The 25,046-nt window shown below is 28.7% G+C and overlaps 1 protein-coding gene across 3 annotated transcripts in view; it reads left to right on the forward strand.

Annotated features, from left to right (window-relative positions):
- Positions 1 to 25,046, forward strand: part of GluRIB (Glutamate receptor IB) — a 153,735-nt gene that overhangs the window by 21,256 nt on the left and 107,433 nt on the right. For 2 of the 3 annotated variants that reach the window (XM_065503484.1, XM_065503485.1), the window contains exons 1-3: positions 11,908 to 12,056; positions 16,170 to 16,297; positions 19,715 to 19,844. In XM_065503484.1, the coding sequence (XP_065359556.1) occupies positions 11,957 to 12,056; positions 16,170 to 16,297; positions 19,715 to 19,844 (358 nt within the window). In that variant the 5' untranslated portion in view covers positions 11,908 to 11,956. Of the gene's footprint in view, positions 1 to 11,903; positions 12,057 to 16,169; positions 16,298 to 19,714; positions 19,845 to 25,046 lie in introns of those variants that run through there. The other variant, XM_065503486.1, reaches the window with a different exon arrangement.

Genomic DNA, 25,046 nt, shown 5'->3' on the forward strand with positions numbered 1-25,046 from the left:
TGTTGTTTTTTTTTTTTTGGTGTCCCCGTTGTGTTTGTTTAAGCCGCAGCATTAGTGTGACAATTATTTTTTGTATGCTTTGTTTAATTCTCTCTCTGTCTCTGTCTCGAACTCGAACACTAGCTCTTGTTTTGTGCTTTATACATAGTATAACTGTAAATGTAAATGTTTTGCCGCTATGTGTGTGTGTGAGCATGCGAAAAGTGTCGTTCGTTACAAAGAGCAGCCAGCAAAAGGATAAATTTATTTATTTTATGGCACTTGAGCTTTTTACTGCGGCAATTGCTTTTGCATATTAAGGCTTTGCAAATGTTCATTTTACATACATTTGCATTAAATTACATAAATAATTGAGATTGTATGTATGTACAATGTACAATATGTATGTTTAAGTGCTAGTGAGAGTATATGTATGCGTAAGTACAAATTTAAGTGAGTGAGTGCACAATTGAGTGTAGATCTGTGTGTGTTGCATTGTAGCCACCATTGTGCAACATTATAGTAGTTGTTGTCGTTGCAAAGGCTTTGGCTGCCTCTTTTAGTGCTGTGATAAACAGGCCCCTGATGATAATTAAATGCATTTCTGGGACACAACTCATTCTCTTACACACACACTCACCCACACACACACATTCATACAAAAAACACACATTTGTGCGTTTGGGAATATTGTGGCCGAGTGTCAAAAGAATTATGCAATTAAAACCACATTGAGTGTTTTAATTGTTGTTAGTTCAATGTTGCCAATGTTGGTTTGTATGTTTGCGTTCTCTAACTGCCAAATTGAAAAAACGAAAAAATCCAACACAAAAGCATTGCAAACCAAAATAATTAACCAATAAAAACACTAATACATACTACATGTACAACATTAATGAATGGAGAAAAAAGAAAAATTAAATTAAAATACTGAAAATCCTGCCCTTAAATTTGTGGTTAATATTTGCATTTGAAATATTTATGTGGTTTTGTTAAACAAAACAAACCATTTCCTTTTGTACTCTGCACTCCACCTTGTCATCTCCGTTTACATTTCTGTGTTTGATTATTGATTATTTGTACTTTGGTTGGTTGAATTTTATTTTTAGAATTTCTATAAATACATTTACGTAAGTGTGCGGAACAAAAAAACGGATAAACAGGTTTTTATAAAATAAAATAAATTATCTACAATTATTTTAAATACATTTTAGTCTCCACAAATTTGCAATAACAAATTGAAGCAATTTAGAGGGAATCATTTAAATTGAATGCAATTAAACATATAAATAATATTTAGTTTTGTTTAGAAAGCAAACAGCATTAATTTTTTAATTAAATTTATAGCAAAGACAGTATATAGGTTATATCGAAAAATAATAATAATAATAATAAATGTAGTAATTCCTATTAGAAATTACAATATATAGTTACAATAGTTCTATATAATATGAAATGAATTTGACTATGACTGTATTTTTTTTTTGCTATTATGACCTTGTTTTTTGAAACCGAATATACATATATATATTTTTTTTTGTTTTTTTTAGATTTTGTTTATACTATATATTTACAGAATATATATTGTTTTACAATGAGAGAAAAATCTGTCGCGTTCGATATGTTATATATGATATCAAATTTTATTTACTATAAAATCCTCCAAAGATTATTTTTATTTAAATATAAATATATTTATTTAAACATAAACCAGCGGTAATTTTGAGATATATGTAAAAATATTCGAAAATTGGCGAATCCTGAGAGGCGTTAATTTTCTTTTAATTTCTTACACTAAACCAAATACTTTTCCTTTACAATTCCTCAAATATTTGGCCTCTCAGGATTCGCAAGTTTTCGCATATATTTACACATATCTCAAAATTACCGCAGGTTTATGTCACGTACGATATACCCTTATTTTGATCGATATTTTCTACAACAATGTTTCGAAAATACTTCCAATTTTTTTCTAAATAGTACCATATTAATGGAACATAAATACCAAATAATTTTTCAGATTTTTTTTGCAAAATCTATTACACTCTATAGACGTACATATGTCACGTACTATAATAAGGAATTCCCAATATACATATATTATACCAATATTGTAATTATTGGGTGTATGACTTAAAACTTGTAGCTTTTATTTTGAAATATTTGTACAATACAAATTTATTCAAAGTATTGACCACTGTTAGCTATGACCTTTTCCCTTCTTTCTGGCAACATATGGATGCCGAGCCAAAAGAACTGCTCATCTTTTGAGGCCATGAACGAATCCAGTCAATATCGAATACTCTGTTCCAAACTGAAACAAATAGTAGTCCTTTTTTTCAAATTAAAGAAGTAAAGCAAAACTTCGCGCATATGACGCTTTGTTGGCACAAAACTCGATATTTTCGAAGCAAAATAAAACTTTGTAGTTTACACTGTTGTTTAATGTTCAATAAATAAGAGAGAATAAATGACAGATATGCACCCTCCAAAATGACATATGAGTTATTAAAAACAAAAACCTCATTCAAAATAAACGCCATCTAATGTAAATCCCGCATTTTTATGTCATACACCCAATAGAATACAAAAATGGATTTTAACATTTTAATATTTTTTAATTAAGACCTCTAACTTTGCTTTGTTGGACAACTTTGACACCAGATATAAAAGGCTTAATCCTCTAAGTTAGAGTCTCTAACCCGCAAGAGTGCCTTAAGGCATGTATTACAACACCAATTATCTCAAAAAGTAATCATAGTTTTTTTTTTTTAAATTTAACTCTGACTTTATTTACAGATTTGTTAACATTTTCCTCGAAGTTAGAAATGCACTGTAACTTTAAGTTTTTGTTCTGTCAGCTGTTTTGTGTGTGATATCATAATTTTAGGACGTGAAATTTTGTATGTGATTTTTTTTTTTAAATCAAAGTTTTACTAATATTTAGTCGCCCAATCTATTCGACATATTTTTTATTAGTTCTTTTTCATTAGTTTTTCAATAAAATCGTATCATAATTATTGTTTTTATACCTAAACCGGCAACAATGCCCTGAGGCACTCTTCAACTTTTTGCACCTGGTTCCTAAACTTAATTTGCGAATTAGTTTCTAATGGCTTTTCTGAGTTTATTGGGTCATAATTACCCTAAAAAAATATTCCACAACTTTTTTTAGCTTTTTAAAGTCTGCGGGTTAGAGGGCTAATGTCCTATAAATTACAAAATCGTAAATAAGCTACTCAAAGAAACAATCTGAAATTAGAAAATAGGCTACGAAAAGCCTTTGAAATAAATAATTTAAAAAATGTATGACCAAAACTAAACTAAACTTCTTGGAAATCCGGTAAAGTTTGAGGATAATTTTTTTTATTTTTTTTTTTATCAAAAAAAAAACGAAAATAGTTTTTTTTTATAAATTTATCAACCTAGCTCGAATCTACTATATTTAAAATTTGCGGTAACTGGAAAAAGTCCACTGTTTTAAATACTTTAAAAAAGTAATAAAATTTTAAAAAATGTTCACTTTAAAAAAATCGTTTTCGTGGGTGAGGTTTTTATTCCAAAAATGTTATCGTAAATAACACAACATTGGCAATCGCATGGTGCTAGGGCCAATTCCGTCTTTAATTTCAACATTTTTCATTTTCTGCCCCACAGTGCATATATGTATATATTAAATAGAAGTCGAACATAGCTCTCTTAATTGTTTTTAAATAATTTAAATAACTGTGATACAAAATACAAAACTTCAACTAAAATGTGAAACCTCTAAACGACATCCGATTTTGCTCAAATTTTTTTTTTTTTGAAATGAATTAAAATAATTTTTGACCGAATCAAAAAGTTAAAATAAGGACCACCGTTATTGAGGAATCATTACAAATTTCAAATTTCCTCCTCAGAAAATAGTCATTAATTTTAAATTTTAATTACCATAGCAATGGCTTTTTATTAAATTCAGTTTAACTGAAAATAGTGAACATTTAAATAAGCAGTTAATATCCTATATTTAATAGCAACTATATAAATGTTCCATAATCACCTTAAATATGCATAATTTGTTCTATAAATTTAAATATTTGTATATGTATGTTAACTGTGAATAATGTTTAAAATTATTAAATATAAATGCAAGTTTCTTTTTTAATTGTTTTATTCTATCAAATAAAACTCAACTTAAAACTATTGCAATAACAAAAATGAGAATAAAAAAGTGAAAACAACAAATTGATATGTATCATTATTTTTTTTAATTACTTTTTAAATACGTTTAATTTCTCGCTCGTTATGGCTCAGCAAAAGATTTATAATTTTTAAAACATTTCCATTGCAGTTTTATTATTTATTCTGCAGAAGCTACAAACATTTAAAATATAATTTCCACCACACAACAAAAAAAAAATAAAACAGTTTCCGTTAATATTGCATACAATTAAACTTATTTGTTTTATTTTATTCATATTGTTCTTGCTCTCTATTATGTAGTATAACGTTTTTCTTTTTTATTATTAATATAACATTATATTTATATTTGAAAATAATAGATATGAAAACATGTGCACGAATTTTAATAATTTTATTATTTGTATTAAAAGAGGGAATATTTTTCACTGGAATTTATATTTAACTAGTTGATCGCCCCGGCTTCGCCCGGTAGCATTTACTAATGTTAGTTCTTCAAGTTTCTCCAACCCACGCACACCAACCAGACTGTTCTTATTTATTTGCAAATAAAATATCTAAATTTGTACTGCATACTTTAGGGAGCTTTTTTATTACAGTTGACTGGACTCACAAAAAAAAGAATTTCCGAGTTTTACCCAGAATTTTTGAATTTTTTTTCTTTACAAACCGGAAAATTTCGAATCGAATAAAACAAATCAGCCAAATCGCTCCAGCCGTTCTCATATGATGACATTACATACATGGACCATTTCATTTTTATATATACAGTGGGGAGCTCAATGGAATAAATATAAAACTAATAAAGCAAATCCAAAAATGTTTTCTGTCATTTATTTTATGTTTAATATGTAACAAAATGAATTTCAATTCAAAACAAAAAACATCCAATTCTAAATAAAAAAACAGACAAAACTAAAATAACTCGCATGTACTCAATTTTGCAATAGGATGGTGACCCACGTCAAAAATCGTAAATAATGGTGTTCCTAGAAAAATTTCGTATTAATGCAGTTATCAGCTCAATGTCCTGAGTTCAATCCTATTGAGAATTTTTAGTGAATCGTGAATTGGCGGTTGAAACAATACCGATTAACTCCTACCAATTTGTACGAGCTTTAACAGCGAATTGAGCACGAGAGAGAGAGAGAGTATTCCAAAAAAGTTAATTAAAAATTTATAGAAAATATGCCAATGCGTGTAAAATTTGATTTAAGTAATAAAGGATTTTGAAATTTTTTTTAAAAATGCAATTTTTCCCTAAAGTTATTGTGGGGTGCAAAATTGAGTACATGCGAGTTATTTTAGTTTTGTCTATTTTTTTATTTAGAACTGAATGTTTTTTGAAAAAGTGAACGAAATAGAAACATGTACTCATTTGAGCTCCCCACTGTACATATAGATAGATTATGGCTTTTTAATGAAAGGGCAGCCTTATAAAATTATAGTTTTGAATTTTGAAGGAATAAAAAATATGTAGGAATGAGCGATCATTTGAGTTGCTAGCGATCTCTTACAGTTAGAACTTTGACATTTTTCTTAATATTATATTAATAACTGTTCAGCATTTTGTGACAATTGATAAACGCATTTCCTAATATGACAGCCGATTATCTGTCAAGTGGCAGATTTATATCAAGTGGCTTACTATCGAGAGCTTCAATTCTAAAACATTCATACTGCATTTTTTTTTAATTTGAATACTTTTCATTACCACATTAATACTAATAGATTTATATTTATACCAATTAAAAAATCATTCTAACTTCCCTTTAAATTTTGTAATTTTTTTTTTAATTCCAAATAAAGTTTTAAACTATTCAATGTTAATTTAACTTTAAACAATGTAATACTTATTAGCACAATAATTTTTATTGCTTTTATTGTTTGTTGCAAAATTTCATTTAATAAAAACAAATATTACAACTGAAAAAAAGAAACGAAAATTGTTAATTGACAGTCGTTTAAAAAAATTACATTTAATTTCGTTTATTTTTATTTTTCTTCTTCTGTAATACAAGTACAAAAAGTTTTTACCATTATCTGTATTTACCAGCTCTTATGTGCTCACATACATACATAGTCAGTATTAAAATAATTAAAAATAAAAAATAAAAACTTTTTAATTGCTAAAAAATTGTTTGGGAAAAATGTATATAGAAATAAAGACAGACAGGAGAAAGTGCATAAAACTTCTTGTGTATTTAAAATAATGATAGAGGTGCTTGTAAAGCATTATTAAAAAATTATAAAATGTTAGATTATAAGTTATACTTAGAAGTAGTTAAGTAAGTGATTAATTGTGTGAATTTTAATCTAATATTTTAAACAACACAACTAACTTTATTTGCACTACAAATCAAGTGCAATAAAAGCGATCAGTCTGTAGCAGAATATAGTTAAACGTTATAATGACTAGAAATTCATTCCATAAATAATTTTTAAGACATAGGGAGAGATCGCAATTTATATTTGAATATATCGTAAATTTTTCCATTTTCACTTTTTGCAAGAAATCGATGTACTGTCCTTTCTACCCACTATAAAAATCTGCTACCATTTTCTCTGCTCTTTCGCCAAAAAATACAGTTGTATCCGTCTTCAAATTTCATTGTAAAGTATTAAAAAAACAGTTTTTGCTTTTACTCTAATTTTGAGGTGACTTTCTTTAGAGGAACCATTAACAAGTTTGCAAAAGATTTTCTCTCTGTCGTTATAACATTTGAATACCTACAATTTATATAGCGACAATGGATTCAATGGGTATCCTAGTGGAAGTAAATTTTTACAGTATACACCCCTTCTAATCATAGGTACAAACCGAAAAATTTCAATAACCATAAATAAGTTTTGACCCATTACTCTTTTGAATTCGATAATATTTCGTAAACATGTTTTCCATGGCCATGCTAAATTTAAACTTCTCCAGTATTTCGAAAATCACTTTATATCTATTATAAAATTGGAATTTTATTTTACATGCGCGCAAATTATCTAAAGTAAAATAATTTTTGTAGATTTTTCTAGAAATTCGTGTCTCATCAAAACATGATATTGTATAGAAATTCGTCCCTGAGCATAGAATATCTCAAAAAAGGTATCTTCGTCTTTCCACTTTTAAAAACATATATGTGGAATTTCATGTCAAGTGAACCAACTTTTGATATCGATGTCTTCCGATCGGGATGAAATTGGCACCAAGGTTAGTTCAGACACAATTTTTCAACAAGATCGTTCGAGAAGTCTCTGAGTTAGTCGGGGTCAAAATTTAACATTTTTGCCAAACAGGTATTTTTTCGCATCCATGTAACTTATTATATTGTCTCTTGTTCTTAGCAAAATGTGGGCTATTTCTTCAATCTTCGATAAAAGGAAATTAAACAAAAAAAAAATTTTAAATTTTTTCCCAAATCAGAAACTTTTTTAAATTTTTTTTCAAAATGGGCCATTTTTTTCTCAAAATAAAGCTTAGATATTTTACTTAAAGGCCTATTTTGTGTCTTAGTGGAACAAATATATAAATAAATGTAATAAAAGTTTAAACTTTGTTGAACTTTTTTTCAAAATGGGGTCTTTTTTATATTTTTTGCTTAGCAGGAAGCTTATGTCCATTCCTGCGAGTGGGATATCTATCAAAATAAATGTTTTGTAACTCAAGATATACAATTTTAGATTTTTTTGGTAATTAACCTTTGTGCAAATTTCATCTCGATCGGAAGACATCGATTTCAAAAGTTGGTCCACTTGATATGAAATCTTGATATTTGAACTTATGGGTTATATTTGAAAAATTTATTTACTATCTTGCGTATACTTTCATAAATAACTGTTCACTTTTTATAAACTTAGTCTTATGTTAATCCTTGATAGGAACATGATCCCTAATTTCATCAGAACACATTCCATTGTAGTTTCGACAGAACAGTGAAACGCGGTTCTCCAGCGGTGCTACAGCGTATCACTTGAGTTGGATACCCTACTGTCACCAACAATCATCTTCACCCTCTCCTCTAACTACGCAATCGAGAAGCTCTAAAATAGACTTTCAAGCACCAGGCCATACATGGGAGTTGTATGCCATTTTCGTTTGGATATAGGTGTTGTAAATAGTGAGGAGATCAGATGCATTGCTTCTTTCGACACTTGAAAAATGTTTTTAGACCAGAGGACATTACATTGTATTGTCTTGCCCAGAATATCAAGAGCATCTAATTCCACAATATTTACACCACCCATAAATACAGATGTACAGATGATATGGTTTGTCGTTCGTTTATGTGTCAACATGCAACACTGAGTCTTGGAAGTGTTGAAAACGACCCTATTCGCACAACCCCAAATATTGTCAGAAGTTCGCGATTAAGGGAATCATTCATATTTTGTCTCACTGTCCCAATCTCCAATAGATAGAGTTGGAAGTTAGATAGGGTTAATAAGAAATAGAGTAGGAGATATAACGGCGCCTTGCGGTAGCCCTGAATTTATCTTGAAATCGTTTGATGAGATCCCATCTGTAGGAACTCGTATAGTGCGATCTCTGCCACACTATATCGAATGACTTGGAAATATCTAGAGCCACCACTTTACTTGCGCCAAAACAAGGAAGGCTAGCAAGTCGTTAAATAAATTGTTGATCTCCAAATATTTAACTAGATATTAGTTTATCATATTTTCAATAACCTTATAAAGAACAAAACAAATTGCTATTGGATTGTAATTCCATTTTTAGGAATTGGAGGACCAACATACAGGAAATACACCGTCATGCTGAAAAGTTTAACTAATGAACGAGCTAACGTCGCAGGGCACTGCTTCAAGACCACTGCTGGTATGCCTTCTGATCCACGAGATTTATTTACGTTGATATCCGATAAAACCCTTTTTATGTAGTCACTAATACTCTTTCGAGTTCCGGCAGTGGTAGATCACTTTCCGGAAACTGAGAATTACTTGCGAATAATTCAGCTAAAAGGTTACCTTTATCGACCGGGTCAGTGAGTGTTTGGTCATAAATTAAAAGAGTCGGAATTGAGGAACTAGCATTATCCTTTACTCTTTTAACGAATGACCAAAAGCTTTTACTAGCCCGGGGAACACTAAGAGTTGCTCGTATAAAGCTTTTTCGCGCCTTAGTAGCACACGAAGATTTTGCGTTTTTGTGTAGCAAATCTGTTTTTGCGTTTTGTTTATTTTTGTTTAGGTATAATCAAAGATTTCTTTTATGGAATGAAAGTCTTCATTTCTCAACCATTTTTGCCATAGCATTGACGTTATTGTCTAGGAAACAAAGTTTCCAATTAATTTCAGCAACTCATAATAAATAGGACCATTTTGGTGCCACCAAATAAGAGGTTTACCTAAGCGCAATGGTTATTTGGTTTGGTGTCGATTCTCTTACGTTTCGTGTTATCGTAATGATTTTCGATAACATGATTTCGGCCATGAAAAATCATCTTTCAAGGTCTCTCAGCTTAAATGTTTATGGTACACAATTTCTCTGCTTTTGGATGAATATTGTTCCCAAACGTTTTGAAATTGCTGCTTGAGTAGCACCCAATAATGTTGCAAGCACTTGCACAATTTTCATAGAGTAATGCATCCAATTCCTGGTCTTCAATTACATTTTTTGAACCACCTTAAATTTTGTATGACCAAACAGAACCGGTGTACCAATTTTTAACAAATTTGGAATGGGTTAGATCCGATGCCTTGTCGAGAAATATTATTTACCCAAAATTTCGCACACACATATTTCGACGGTATGGATTATCACTGATGTTTTTTTTCATTTCGAGACACAAATGAAAGCCATCAGAATTCTGTTTCAACGATTCTCATATATTTTTGAATTTTCTCATAAACCAATCGATATAGCTGAATACAAGTTCCCTTACTTAATATATCAACTTTTTGCATTTAACAAATCAATAAAATAACTTAAGCATTTAGTCGTATCAAACAAGTTTGTGACACTGACCAAAACCATCATGTAACATAATACTAGATTTTTATTCCTGGCATTTAAACCAAGCCACAGTAAAATACCCGTAACCAAACAAATATATTTAGTAGAAAGAAAGAAAAAAAAACGGAACAGATGAGAAGAACCAAATCAAACTACCAACATTTTCCGTTTTATTAAAAACTTTTGACACAATTTATGCGTACATTTGTTAAATGCGGAATGTTGGAGATTTTATGTATTAAACCCCATGAGAATGATGGCAGTGTGCAGTCAAGTAAAAACCCCGGCTTAAGTGGAGAAAAAAAGCCCTAGCAACAACCAGAGAGGAACTTTAATATTTTTCTATTTTATTCAAAATATTTGTAGAATTGATTATTTTGCTGAGATGGGACAAAAATAAAAACACAGAATGGGGAAAAACGTACATAGATGGTAAATGGAAAAAAGTTGTAATAGAAAAATGAAATTTATGCAACGACACAGTTTACGAACTCGAAAGGAAAGTGAAACAAACTTTTTTTGTAGATATTTTTTGGTTGGTTTTTCCCTACACTCATACACAAACAAACACATATTTTTTCAACAAAGTTTATAACAAAACATGGAGTTTTTTACAGAATTTTTATGAGTGTTTTTTTGCAATATTTTTTTTTTGATATTTTATGTTTTTATTATGCTTAAAACTTTTTGAAATTGTTTATGACGTTTTATTTGTAAATTACACATACAACACACATACGCGCGGACTCAAAACAAACAATGCGTTAGAATCAGCGGGTCAAGACCACAAGTAAAAACACCAAACGCAAAAACAACCAAAAAAAAAATGGCAAAACTAAAAAAATTACATCTAGAACAAAGGCGAAAAAAAACAGAAAAAAAGTACCAGCCCATACCTCAATTAATTTAAAAGTTTGTTGTTTTCTCTTACTCTCTGTGTTCGCTCTAGTCCTAAGTGAAAATAAAGTAAACCGAAAAATAAAATTAAAATCCTTTGTGTTGTACTTTTTTTTCTCTCTTTCGTTTAACAGTATTTTTTGCAAATATTTTCAATTATACTCTTGTTGTTGTAGCAAATATACAACAACTACTTTCATTTAGTTTTACATGTTTTAAAGTTTACTATAACTAAAACAACAACTACAACTGCAACTACAACAAATAACAAATATTTTATATGAATGATGACTGTGTGTAAAAATTTTTCCAAAGTTTTTTTAAAAAAAATAAAAAATTTTACATGCATGCGCCTGCCTGCCCGTGTGTGTTTGTTCATGTGTTATTGTCTACATAAAGTTATTTTTCATTTAAAATAAAAAACAGCTCACAGATAGCGAGTGAAACCCTTTACCCAATGAGAGAAAGAGTGAGAGACAGAGAGAGTATGAAAAACAAGATAGACCCAACCAAAACTATGGTAAAACATTACAAAACTATTGTATAAAATAAAACTATACTCGTATATTACATGGTGGCCAAAGTTTTAATGGTTTGTGAAGCCAAAGGATTTTGTTTCCATATTTTCATAAATTTCTATAAAAAACTTTTATTGCAATACCAGGAGCAAAAATATTGTAGGTAAAAACTGTATTTCACAAAAGAAATGATACATTTGAATGCAGATAAATTCATCATTTGGTCTAAAGGGAAAACAATAACCCACCGAGAATTAAAGTTCAACTAGTAAAATAGTTTTACCTTAAACTTATCTAAATTATCATACATAAATATTTATTAACATTAATTTAATTGTATTTACTTTTGTGTTTAATTTCAGGTGCCATCTTTGAGCAGGGTACCGACGAAGTACAATCCGCCTTTAAATACGCCATGCTGAATCACAATCTGAATGTGTCCTCACGTCGCTTTGAATTGCAGGCTTATGTGGATGTTATTAATACTGCGGATGCATTTAAATTATCACGTTTAAGTAGGTGGTCAATAATAAAATAAAAAATACTTAAATTTAAGGTTTTATTGCATTGCATTTCATTTCAATTTAATTTATTTTTTTTATCAGTTTTTGTCTCGCTTTTAATTTCGCGTTCATTAAATAAGGTCAACAAATGGCGCCAATTGAAATTTATTTTTTTATTTATTTTATGTCTCTTATTTTTGGTTTGTATTTTTTATTTTTTGTTTGTATTTTCATTTATTTTTGTAAAATTTATTGTGTACTTGTGACATGGTTGAACGCAAACGAGCATTAGGGTAGAAATTGCGAAATGATAATGAAATTGAAATGTGAACCTTTGAATGTTTGAAAAGGGGCGTTAAAGGAAATTTCAACTAAATAGGGTTTTAGTTACACAACCATTTGCTCAGTATGTCTTAAAATATTTGAAATACATACATATATTTATAACATTTTAAATATTTAAACATATTTTTCAAACTATTTTTTATCGCTACTAGTTGTGTAAGCCGATATTTAGTCACGCAAAAACTGTTTGCGTTAATAACACAGGGCAACAAAATCGAAAAAATTTTAGAGGCTTTTTAAACCACTATACAATTTTGATGTATGTATTGTGGTTCCACACGCAGAGAAAAAATATAGTTGGGCATGTTTACTGTAACCATTTCAATATTGTTACAAGTTTTTTTACTATATTATAGTCACAGTAACCATTTACATGATTGTGGTAACCATAATATGGTTAACTTACGATTCACATGATTGTCTCAACCATATATATGGTTACAGTAAACATATATATGTTTGTGACAACCATTTATATGATGAAGGACATATCATATTATGGTGCTCTCGGCTTAAGGCTTATCATAATCTGAGTACAACATATTATGATAAAATTATTCATCATAAATATGGTTGCCATAAACATATATATGTTTACTGTAACCATATATATGGTTGAGACAATGATGTGAATCGTAAGTTAACCATATTATGGTTACCACAATCATGTAAATGGTTACTGTGACTATAATATAGTTAAAAAACTTGTAACACTATATAAATGGTTACAGTAACCATGCCCAATTATATTTTTTCTCTGCGTGCAGTATTACAAATATGATCCAAATTTTAAATTCTATGAAGAAGTTTTTTGATTTTTTTAAATTGTGAACTTTTTTATTAAGTTTCTCCACAAAATTTATGATAACTCAAAAATGGTTAGTCTGATATTATTATAATAAACATAGGAAAGTTTAGATTTACATAACTTTTAATCCGTTTATATATTGCGTTTGAGTTATAATAACAAATTCAAGCCAAAACAAGAAAAAAAGTATGGTCGGTCAAGCCCGAAAATAGAAAATTTTTGTGTTTTAAAAAACTCATTAAAAATCGAAAACAACATAAAATTCAGGTTTATTACTTTGTAGCAAAGAGGCATATAATAGCAACAAAATAAGATATCGATCATAAAAATCGATTGATTCTTTTCGAATATTATCACAATTAAGTGAATTCACTCATTTTTTTTTCGCAAATTTTACTTTTTTGTTTGATATACATAAAATTGAGTAGTTAATGTTCTTCTTCCGATTAATTGAATTTTGAAAACATTTTACCCATGCTATGAACATGTATTGCATTTCAATCGGCTCACTAGTTTCGGAGTTATAACAACAAATAGCAAAGATTTATGGTCTGCCGATATGTGCTCTTCGGGAGTTTGTTTTTATTAAGATTTTTGTCCATAATAGTTTTCCAAAAAAGCTTACATATGAAGCCGATTTATTAGTCCTTCCTTTTTAGGTCTCTACAAAAGACTTTGTAATAGCTCTTTTTGAAAAGGGCTTCTATTTTTCCTCAAAAAGTAACGATTGTTCAAAGTCGTCTAGTAAAATGAAAACATTTTTTGCAATGTAGCGAGTTTTCGTTTTGTCTGCAAAATATGACTTTACGTATTTTTGCACTGGTCAGAATTATCTGAAGACTTCATTAAATATTTTCATATTTTTCTTAATAAAAATTGTGACTATTTTTATAAAGAAAGACCAATTATGAATAAAAATGCCCCGGGAGTTTTTTTCCCAATTCTTATTTTTATGCCCTTCTCCATAAGTGGCAAGTGTATATATAAGTTTGTCATTCCGTTTGTAATTTCTAAATTTTTCATTTGCGACCCCACAAAGTATATATATTCTGGATTGTTATACATATCGAAGTCGCCATAGCCATGTCCGTCTGTATGTCTGTATGTTGAAAATCGTCCACAAATGGCTGAGATATAATGCAAAAACCGGGACAACCTTGATTTTTGGCCTATTTTTGATATATATCTGGATTACTAAGTCATTAATATAGACAATACGGATATCTAATGATAGTCCATTTCTAAGTCCATTGCAACGATGTATATAAGGCTATAGTAATTTGGACCTACAATCGGTCAAAATCGGAAAAATATTATTTAATCCAAATTTTTTTTAACCAAAAAATTTTTTTTTAAATTTTTTTTTAAATTAGAAAAACATACATATTTGGAAAAAAAAAAAAAGACATTTTCGAAAAAAAAAAAAATTTTAAATTTTTGTTTTTCTAAAAATATTTAAAATTTGTATTTTAAAGTATAATTTGGTGAAGGGTAAGATTCGGCACAGCCGAATATAGCTCTTTTACTTGTTAACATTGAATTTTAATAGAAAAAATGGGAAAAGGAAAAAAACTCACTGGGAGTTTTTATTCATAACTAGTTGACGGCCCGGCTTCGCCCGGTAGGATTTACTAATGTTAGTTCTTCAAGTTTCTCCAACCCAAATAAACCTGCCTGTTCTTATTTATTTGCAAATAAAATATCTAAATTTCTACTGCATACTTTAGGGAGCTTTTTTATTACAGTTGGACTAAAAAAAAATCCGAGTTTTACCCGGAATTTTAAATTTTTTTTTCTTTTTCGAATCGAATAAAACACATGGACCATTTCATTTTTATATATATAGATTGGGCTGAATATCTATTAGACTCTCAAAATTATCAAAAATCCATAAACACTTTTTGATCATACATTAATGACATTTGATCACACAAAACTAACATACGAAACTTTGTTTAATAATTACTTAATAATTAATTAATTAAATCCAATAAGTTCTTACTATGTATGTTAAATACAATCTTTAAAAAATATACAGAAATTGAGCCATAGCCACCTAATTACCGTAAAAGAGAACTAGGTCATGTACTTAACCCTTTAATGTTAATTTAAAATTTCACAATGTCCCGAAGCAAGAATTTCCCATTAGAAATTACATTTTAATAGTCATCAAAATTAAATAGTTTTTCTGTCCTACAACTGTTTAGCAAATTACAATTGATAATCCCAATTTTCTGGTAGCACACTAATAGAGTTGAGTGCTCGTAAAGCAATTTCATAGATCTGACAGAAATACACTCTTGCTGTCGTGAGCAAATGACGCTTTAACATTAATTATGTTTGAATACTTATTGTTTTTGTTTGCGTTGTTGTTTTTATTTTCAATGTAGTCAGTTTTCTTGTAGTTGTTGTTGTAGCTGCAGTTGTTTTTCTTTATTGAAAATCGTAGTGTAATTCCGTTTTATGTTTGTTTTTAATTGCTTTCCGTTTGTATGCATTTATATCAGATTGCATTACCCACTTTCTCTGTCTCTGTGTCGCTCTCTCTCTTTCTATCACTTTTCCACTCTTATGTCCTTCATCTTTCTGCTGTAAATATATATATGTGAATGTATCTCCCACTATTATGGTTTTTGTTTTTCATTCTTTTCTGATGCTGTTGATTTTTATTTTTTTGAGTTTAATTCAGTTTTGCCTTTGCTGTTGTTGTGTTTTGCAATATTATTTCTGTTATACAAACAAATGTATTGTCATATACATACACACATGCACCCATCCTTGTATTTGTTTGTATGCATATGTGTGTTTGTTTGTTTGTATGATTCATATATAGGCCATTTTGTTTAACTGAAAACATTCAATTGTATTTTTGTATGTGTTATTTCATTTTTATGTATTTTTTTTTGTTGATCCTCTGTGTATGTGTAAATTTATTTTCATCTCTTGTTGTTTTCATTGTTATTTTTTTCCAGTATGCAATCAATTTTCTCGTGGCGTTTATTCAATGCTGGGCGCTGTATCGCCGGATTCATTTGATACATTGCATTCCTACAGCAACACTTTTCAAATGCCATTTGTGACACCCTGGTTTCCGGAAAAGGTAAGTACATTGCCAACCCACCAACCAACCAACTTCCATCAACAACCATCCAACCACCTCCACCGCATATAAACAGCTTAAGTTATAAATAACTAGCGACTAGCAAAGTGCTTTATCCATTTAATTTACCTTTTCGAGTGTAATTTATTTTCAAATATTTTTAATTTTTAATTTTATTTTTGCATATTTTAACATCTCTTTTAACTTAGTTTTTATAACTCTTGTTTTATTTATATGTGTGTATGTATTTTCGCTCATGGTATAAAATTTTATGTTAATAATGAGTTTGTTTTTGTGTTGTGTTTTGGCGATTAATCATACGCCCAGTTGGTCCAATAAAAACAACACTTTTTTTTTTGTTTCTCTTGTTTTTCGCATTTTGCTGGCTATATTGTTGTTTATTTTCATGAGCATCATTAAAATGAATGTATTGTTCAACAATATTGCCAACATTATGAAATTTATAGGCAGTTTATATTGTTATTAAAGTAGTAAATGTCCAAACAAACAGAAATAACAAAAACTCCTCACACACACACATTAACACTGCAAATGGCCAACAAACAAACAAAAAGCCCACAAATCATAATAATTTCTGAAAAAACAACTGGCCCCGGTCTCTTTAGCCCCTGGGAATTTAGAGTCAACTAAAAGCAGAAAAAAAACAATACACAATAAACACACACAGAAAACATTTGTATCTCTTCTATAAACATAAAAACATTAAATATAACAAATAGTATTAAATTTTTTACATAATTATAGTTGAAAAAAAAAGGAATCCAAAACGATATCATAATAACAAGTGAACATGTCCATAAAAACTTAAAATTATGAGGTATTAAAAGATAAATTAACAACTTCATTTAAAGCAGATTTTTAACCTTTAAAAAATAATGTAAACAAAAATATCATAAAAATATAAAAAATAGAATGCTAACAAGAAATTATTATTAAAAAATACAAAATTAATGTGGGGGTAATGGGCTTTTTCATGACATTATTATTTTTTAAACAAAGAGAAAAGCTAATGAAGTATTTTTCATTTTATTAGCAAATATATTTTCTAAAAAAAGAATAGAAACTTTTTCATATTAAGCTTGGTACTGTGTTCGAAGTAGTGAAAAATGTTTAGATACAATAATTTTAATTTTGTGAAATAACAAAAAAGCCAAAATAAAACAAGAAAAATAATGTAGGAGGTACATCATTATAAATATGTTGCTGCATCATGTTGCTAGTAAATATGTGTCAGCAACATGTTGCTAGTAAAAATGTTCCAGCAACATGTTGCTAGTAAATATGTTCCAGCAACATGTTGCTAGTAAATATGTTTCAGCAACATGTTGCTAGTAAATATGTTCCAGCAACATGTTGCTAGTAAATATGTTCCAGCAACATGTTGTTAGTAAATATGTCTCAGCAACATGTTGCTAGTAAATATGTCTCAGCAACATGTTGCTAGTAAATATGTCTCAGCAACATGTTGCTAGTAAATATGTCTCAGCAACATGTTGCTAGTAAATATGTCTCAGCAACATGTTGCTAGTAAATATGTCTCAGCAACATGTTGCTAGTAAATATGATCCAGCAACATGTTGCTAGTAAATTTGATACAGCAACATGTTGCTAGTAAATATGTTCCAGCAACATGTTGCTAGTAAATATGTTCGAGCAACATGTTGCTAGTAAATATGTTCCAGCAACATGTTGCTAGTAAATATGTTCGAGCAACATGTTGCTAGTAAATATGTTCCAGCAACATGTTGCTAGTAAATATGTTCCAGCAACATGTTGCTAGTAAATATGTTCCAGCAACATGTTGCCACCTCATGGGCCCACCAAGGTCCAGGATTCCCCAAAGTAGGACACATCGGGTATGTTACATTTCTAAAACGATTCTATGTCTTCGTTTGTGTTCCAATTACATATGTATATAGAATCTACTTATCAAGCTCTACATATTCGCTTAGGGACATATTCGCATTTGAATATTAAATTTGCAATATTTTTACTTATCCTACTCCAGTTTTTTTATAACAGCGGGTTCAAATATTTCCATATTTCCTTTATTGGACTAAGAACAAATGTGTGTGTAAAATCAAGAAAAAATGTTTTAAAAATAATGACTGAGTCCAAAGTTATATGAATTTGAATTTAAAAAAAAATTAAAATGGCGATTTTTTGCTAGGTTTTTCTGAAAAAAATATTTTTTTTCTTTTAAGTTATTTTAAAAATTTCTAAGAAGTGTATAAGAAATTTATAATTTTTGAAATAAAAAAAAAAATTAATTTTTGATATTTAGGGGAAAACAAACCCTACTTTTTGTGTAAAATTCAAATTTGGGGAAAAAATTCTTAAATCGCATAGTTGATATCAAAATCAACTTATGTTCTTAATTATTTTATAAAGTCTTCCTTCTGATAACCCCGACCTGGTATGGATATTATAGCCAAAAAACTAAAAAATTCCATTTTTGGGATTTTTCAAAAGTTTTTTGTTAGGAATTTCGGGATTCCTGATAATAAATTTCAACATTTGTTTTTATTTTTCCATTTTTAATACAATAATCTATATAACAGTAAGATTTCTTAAATAAAAAATTTAATTTCAATTTGAAAAATTTGTATCTTTGCATAAACTCAATAAAAAAGCTCTTCCTGTTATATTTTTAAAAAAAGTATTCCATGAATTGTAAAGTTCTATATATTTTTGAAAAATAAACAAAATTCCTAATCGATTAATTTATAACATGTATACCTTAAGTTTTTTACGTGATAAATTAACTAGAGAAAAATTAACATCTCGCAGAGAATTTGCCTCGGTAATCGAAACACAAACGAATAAATAGAAACGTTTTAGAAATGTAACATACCCGAGGTGTCCTATTTTGGGGACCACTGCCCGTACCCTGGGCACCCCTGGGGGGACCCATGATGTTTTAATTCAAAACATAAACTCAACAACACTTCCTCTTTGCACATTTCATTCCAACTGGACTAAGCGTTTCCTCTTTTTTCTATACCACTGTGTGACGTTCTAAGTTTCAAGAAAATTAGGATAGTAGTTAATATGTTACATATCTTTTGCTATTTCTTTTGCAAAAATACCTAATGTTTATTAGGATAATGACAATGGTATCATTATAATTTATTATTAGAAAATTTTTTGTTTTTATCTAAATACATTATAAAATTTACTATTTATAAATCATATTTCACTTTAATTTAGTGTATAAATTCAAAAACATCACACAATTATTTATAATTCTAAAATATTTATCAGTTCATTCAACTTATTCTACGTGTTTATAATCTCACATGTTGGAAATTTATATAAGTTTTATAATATTTTTGTATTTGTTGCATTACAATTGTTATTAATATAATTTTATAAACGTTGTGTGCTCTCATTTAGGTGCTTACACCATCATCCGGTTTTCTGGATTTTGCCATTAGTATGCGTCCGGACTATCATCAGGCCATTATCGATACAATACAATTTTACGGTTGGCGTAAAATAATTTATCTCTATGATTCACATGATGGTGAGTACAAAAAATAATAAAAATAAAACAACAAAAAATAAAATAAAACATTGGCCAAATAATCATCAACAATGTGCAGTATAGACGATTACTTGGGTATATAGACTCCTACTACTATAACAACTAAAATACTACATTCTATATGAACAACAATACAATTAATTTATTGAGATAATGACTTGACACAAAACAAAAAATGTAATATGTATTAAAGCAAATATACTTAATAATACAAATACTAATAATGGTGAAATATGTTTGTTATTTTATCTCACTCGCCCCCTCTAACTCTGAATTTTGTCCAAATAATGTTAACTTTATAAATAAAATACAAACATATAATAGAAAATTTATATGAACAAAGGACAATCAGACATATTATGTACAATACTAAAATATGAAAACAACCTTAAATTTCTATATATGGGCGATTCCATGTCATAGCACGTGACATTTGTACTCCTTAGAGTGGAATAGAGTTTGTAAAAATAAGAATATCTGAAAAATAATTTTGTCTTAATGTTCTATACAGAGGGTACTATATTTTAAAAAAAATAATACGAACTTTCGAAACATTGTTGTCCAAAATATCGAGCTAAATACGTGACATACAACGGAAATAATTTTAAGGTACATGCGAAAATTTGCAACTCGTGTTTTTTGTTTTTTCAGTCGTGATTGTCATTATCGTGGAATTACCCATATGTTATACATACATAAATAAAGGACAACTATTATATTTGACAGCATGACAATAAAGACTTAAACATTTAAAAGGCACAATACAAATCAACCAGAGCAAAGCACAACAACATTTGTAAAAAAACATTGCTATTTACGACATCACGAGACAAGACGTCGAAAACTAAAAAGGACTTCATCATTGATTAATGAACAACAATCTGTTGAGAGAGTTCATAATGTAACATTTATTTTGATTAAAACTTAACAAAATTGTTATTTTACGGATATTTATTATTACACCAAATGAATGGTCACAAAAAAAAAAAACACCGCAAACGGAAACAAACGTAAATCGAAAAAAAAGGAAAACCAGATACATACCCTCACATTTTGTAATTAAGAAATATAATGTACAATATTTAACACTGTGTTGTCACGATGTTTAGAAAAGTAACTAAATGATTTTTATGCCAGTCATTCTCTGACGTCTGGCTGAAACTTAAATTTTTTTCCTTTTCTTTCCGAAACATTAGTTTTAAAGGAAATAATTTCACAAAAAGTGTCAAATGAAGAAAAAATACATGGAATTTTTTTTGAAAATACAATTTATAACAATAAATGAATAAAAGACATTCTAGCACATTAATTTTTATTATATAAAAGAAGAATATCAATTTATTAAACTCCTTTAGGAAAGTGTCTTAAGATTAGCAAACAAATAAATATTTAAGTGCTTTTAGCGCATCGAATTTTCATTACTGTCCTTGGAAAGTTTTATTTTAACAACAACCAAAAATATAAAAATAAAACTTATAAAAACGAATATAAAATTAAGTTTAACTTCTTTGCATTACTTGAAAAGAACCTCAAGGAAATTATTTCGATGCAATGGAATCGAATATATATACATATCGTCACCTTAAATGCAAACGGACGTAACTACACTTTTATTTTTTAAAAAAAAAAGTTAAACAAGTAAGAAAGTATGGCCGGTCAAGCCCGACCATATAATACCCTACACTAAGTAAAAGAACAAAAACATTTTTCTTTTAAAATTTCAATAATTTATATTTTTGAGTGATTTTCGGAAGTGGGCCTTATATGGGGGCTATGACCAATTATGGACCGATCACCATGAAATTAAGTCGTGTGATTTATGACTATATTAAAGTTAACTATATTGAATTTTGTGAGCATACCAACATTTTTAAGCGATTTATGCACGTTAAAGTGATTTTCGGAAGCGGGTCTATATGGGAGCTATGACTAAATATGGACCGATCGTAACAAAATTTGGTGATATAAATTTTGTGTATATAAAACTTATTTGGAGCGGAATCTGTGGAGATACATATATAAGTTAAACATTTATGACCGATAAAGTCCAATTTCGGGAGGACATTTGTATGGGGGCTAGGTGAAATTATGAACCGATTTCAGCCAGTTTCAATAGGCTTGGTCCTTCATGGTCGGGCTTGACCGATCATACTTTCTTACTTGTTTTATTTTTAAGTTATATAAAAAAAATTCTTAGAAGATTTATTAGGAATGTATACGTTTTGAAGAGCTAAATTTACGCTAAATATTTCAAATGAAAACAAATTTAAATATTTTTGATACGGAGGGGACCAGATTCATTCAAATAACGCCTATTTTTTATGTAAAATTCAATTTTAGGGCAAAATTTCTCAAATCTCGTAGTCGATATCAAAATAAAGTAACCTATTTTAGATGGCCAAATATGTTCTTAATTGTTTTGTAAAGGATTTCGATAAACCCGCCCTTGGTATGGATATTATAGCAAAAAAACTAAAAAATCCCATTTTTGGGATTTTTCAAAACTTTTTTGGGAATTGCGGAATTCCTGATTATAAATTTTAAAATTTCTTTTTAGTTTTCAATTTCTAATAGAAAAATCTATAAAACAGTAAAATTTCATTAAAAAATTTTGTTAAATAAAAATTTAATTTCAATTTGAAAAATTTGCATTTTTGGTCATACTTTTACAACCAACAATCATACCTTTTTAACAAACAATCATTAAATGTAAGGGTAAAACTGGTTATCATACAATTTTTGAACCTTTTGTTTATTTATAACAAAAAAAAAATAAAAATTTCAACAATCGAGTTAGATATTAGCATTTTTATGCTAACGGCATGCCATTCCCCATACAAAACGTATGAACATACTAGGGTATTCGAATTATTCGATTTTTCTCATGTTCGAATAAAATGAATAATTCGAATAAGAGATCTTAACTTGTTCGAATAATTCGATCACACGTTTTAAATTAATTGAATTATTGGAATAATTAAATTTTTTTAAAAAAGTAAAGAATGAAGTTTTGATGTCGGTTTTTTAATATTTTATTGTTAAAAAAACAACAAAAAATAACGTTAAAGTTAATAATTCAAGTATTGATAATGTTAAAAAACATTCGAAAACAAAGTGCATTATAAAATGTTCAACAGAAATATTCTGATCAGATTAACTCCCGAACAATCCACAAAACAATTGACTAGCAAACCCTTTAGTTTCCGTTTTGGAACTATGCTTTAATAAAATTTGATCTAGTTGGACATGATCCTTAATTCAAATACAATATTAACTAATTAAGAACTTTTTTATGTCGTTCATTTAAATTAATTATTCACTATTTCTAAATTATTTATAACAAATCTTTGCTTATTAAAGTGGTCTTGGGGAATTACACAATAAAGGGAATCTGTCCAAAGTTTGATATCATTGTCAGTGAACGTGGCTAACTTGAAGTCATGCAGTGCATAATTGACGCATTTACAAATACGCAAAAAGTTTATTAACATGTTAGCCAAAAAGATGTTGAACGATGTTCAAAATCATGTATAAGACTCCATGCTTTTCTTGCAACAAAACGTTAGTTTGCAATATTTGTGTTTATCATTCGATTTATAAAATATTTTGCAACACTTACTTACGCGGTTAATAACACAACTTACATATATACATATATTTTACGATCATGGCCTTCATCTATTTCAATGTAATCTTTATAAATGTCATCCTCAATATCACTTTCGACGACCGTTTCAAAATCGCATTCTCCATCACATTCAACTCCATTTTAATCTAAGTTAATATTTTGATTATTAATTGCGATTCTCGCCAGCTAAATAACAAATATTTTATTCCGTACCTTTTATTTTCATTGGTTTAAGTCCTAAGTTAAAAATTTTTAAAGAATTGTAACTTCTTGCAGTATAATTTATATATTTATAGAAGGAGCTATAGGAACACTCATCTACAGTGATGGAAAGTCCCTTTGTCTTTAGTTATTTGTCGAATTTCAGAAACAATACAATTTTTGTGAGTCATTATTACATATTTAAATTTGAAATTATGAAAAATTTTAATAAATTTATATATATATGAACATTTAATCGTTTTATTCGGTTATTCCACAAAAAATTGTTCGAATTATTCGTTATTCGAAAATGGCCATTTTTAAATTGCTCGAATAATTATTCGTAAGAAATTATTCGATTAATCGCACGATCATTAGTCGAATGAATACCCTAGAACATACCCAGGTATGTTGCAGTTGAAGTGTGTAAAGCAGTTCTGCTGTTGACATTAAGGTTAAATGTATGACTTTTTCGCTAAAATTTAATATTTTAAAATGTCTGTATAATAACTATTGTCACTCACTGTACTCGCATGCATGTAAACACCAAATTAGGTCAAACAAAAAGACTAAAATTTCATCTGAGCTCTAAACTAGATTAAAAACTAAAATCAAGTGTACAGCTTTAATACAAATAACAAACTTATTTTATTTTAATAACAAAAACAAAAAAAAAAACAAAAAAGGGGAGAGAAAAATAAGATGAAGTGCAAATAAAATTTATGATGAAAGTGATTTAAAAAAGAAAGACATGATAATTAAATCTGCTCAGTTTAGTTTCTATTCTAATAAGTTTGTATGTAGATTTCTTGCTTTCTCTATTTTATTTTTATTATTAAAGTTCATGTATGTTTTATTTTGCGTTTATGTCGCATAACATTTTATTATTTTCAGCTATTCGTACAATGTAGCATGTAGCTGTAGCTGTATCTGCATGCATGCAGATGCATGAAGAAGAAAATGTATACATGACAGTATTAGTGCCATGTGATATTCACATCCTTGGCACGACCCTTGAACTGTTTGTTTCTTTGTTCCTTTCTTTTAGTATCGTATTGTACGAACAATATGAGAGAGAATTTAATGTATACTAAATATAAATATGTATATATGAATGTATGCTTTGTTTATTTCTTGATGTATGTACGTATGCGTGTGAATGTTTATAGTTTATTTATTTTTTCATAGTTTAAAAATATGTAACAACAAGTAAATACAAATGTCAACTGTATTTATATGCATTCATGCAACATCTTTGTGAACTATTCATGAAATAACAAACACGAACACATGCACCATGCTCCAACACAACTAACAACACTAATACACTGCCACATAGTTTCACACACTTG

Source organism: Calliphora vicina, chromosome 3 (genome assembly GCF_958450345.1).
Source record: "Calliphora vicina chromosome 3, idCalVici1.1, whole genome shotgun sequence".
NCBI lineage: Eukaryota > Metazoa > Arthropoda > Insecta > Diptera > Calliphoridae > Calliphora > Calliphora vicina.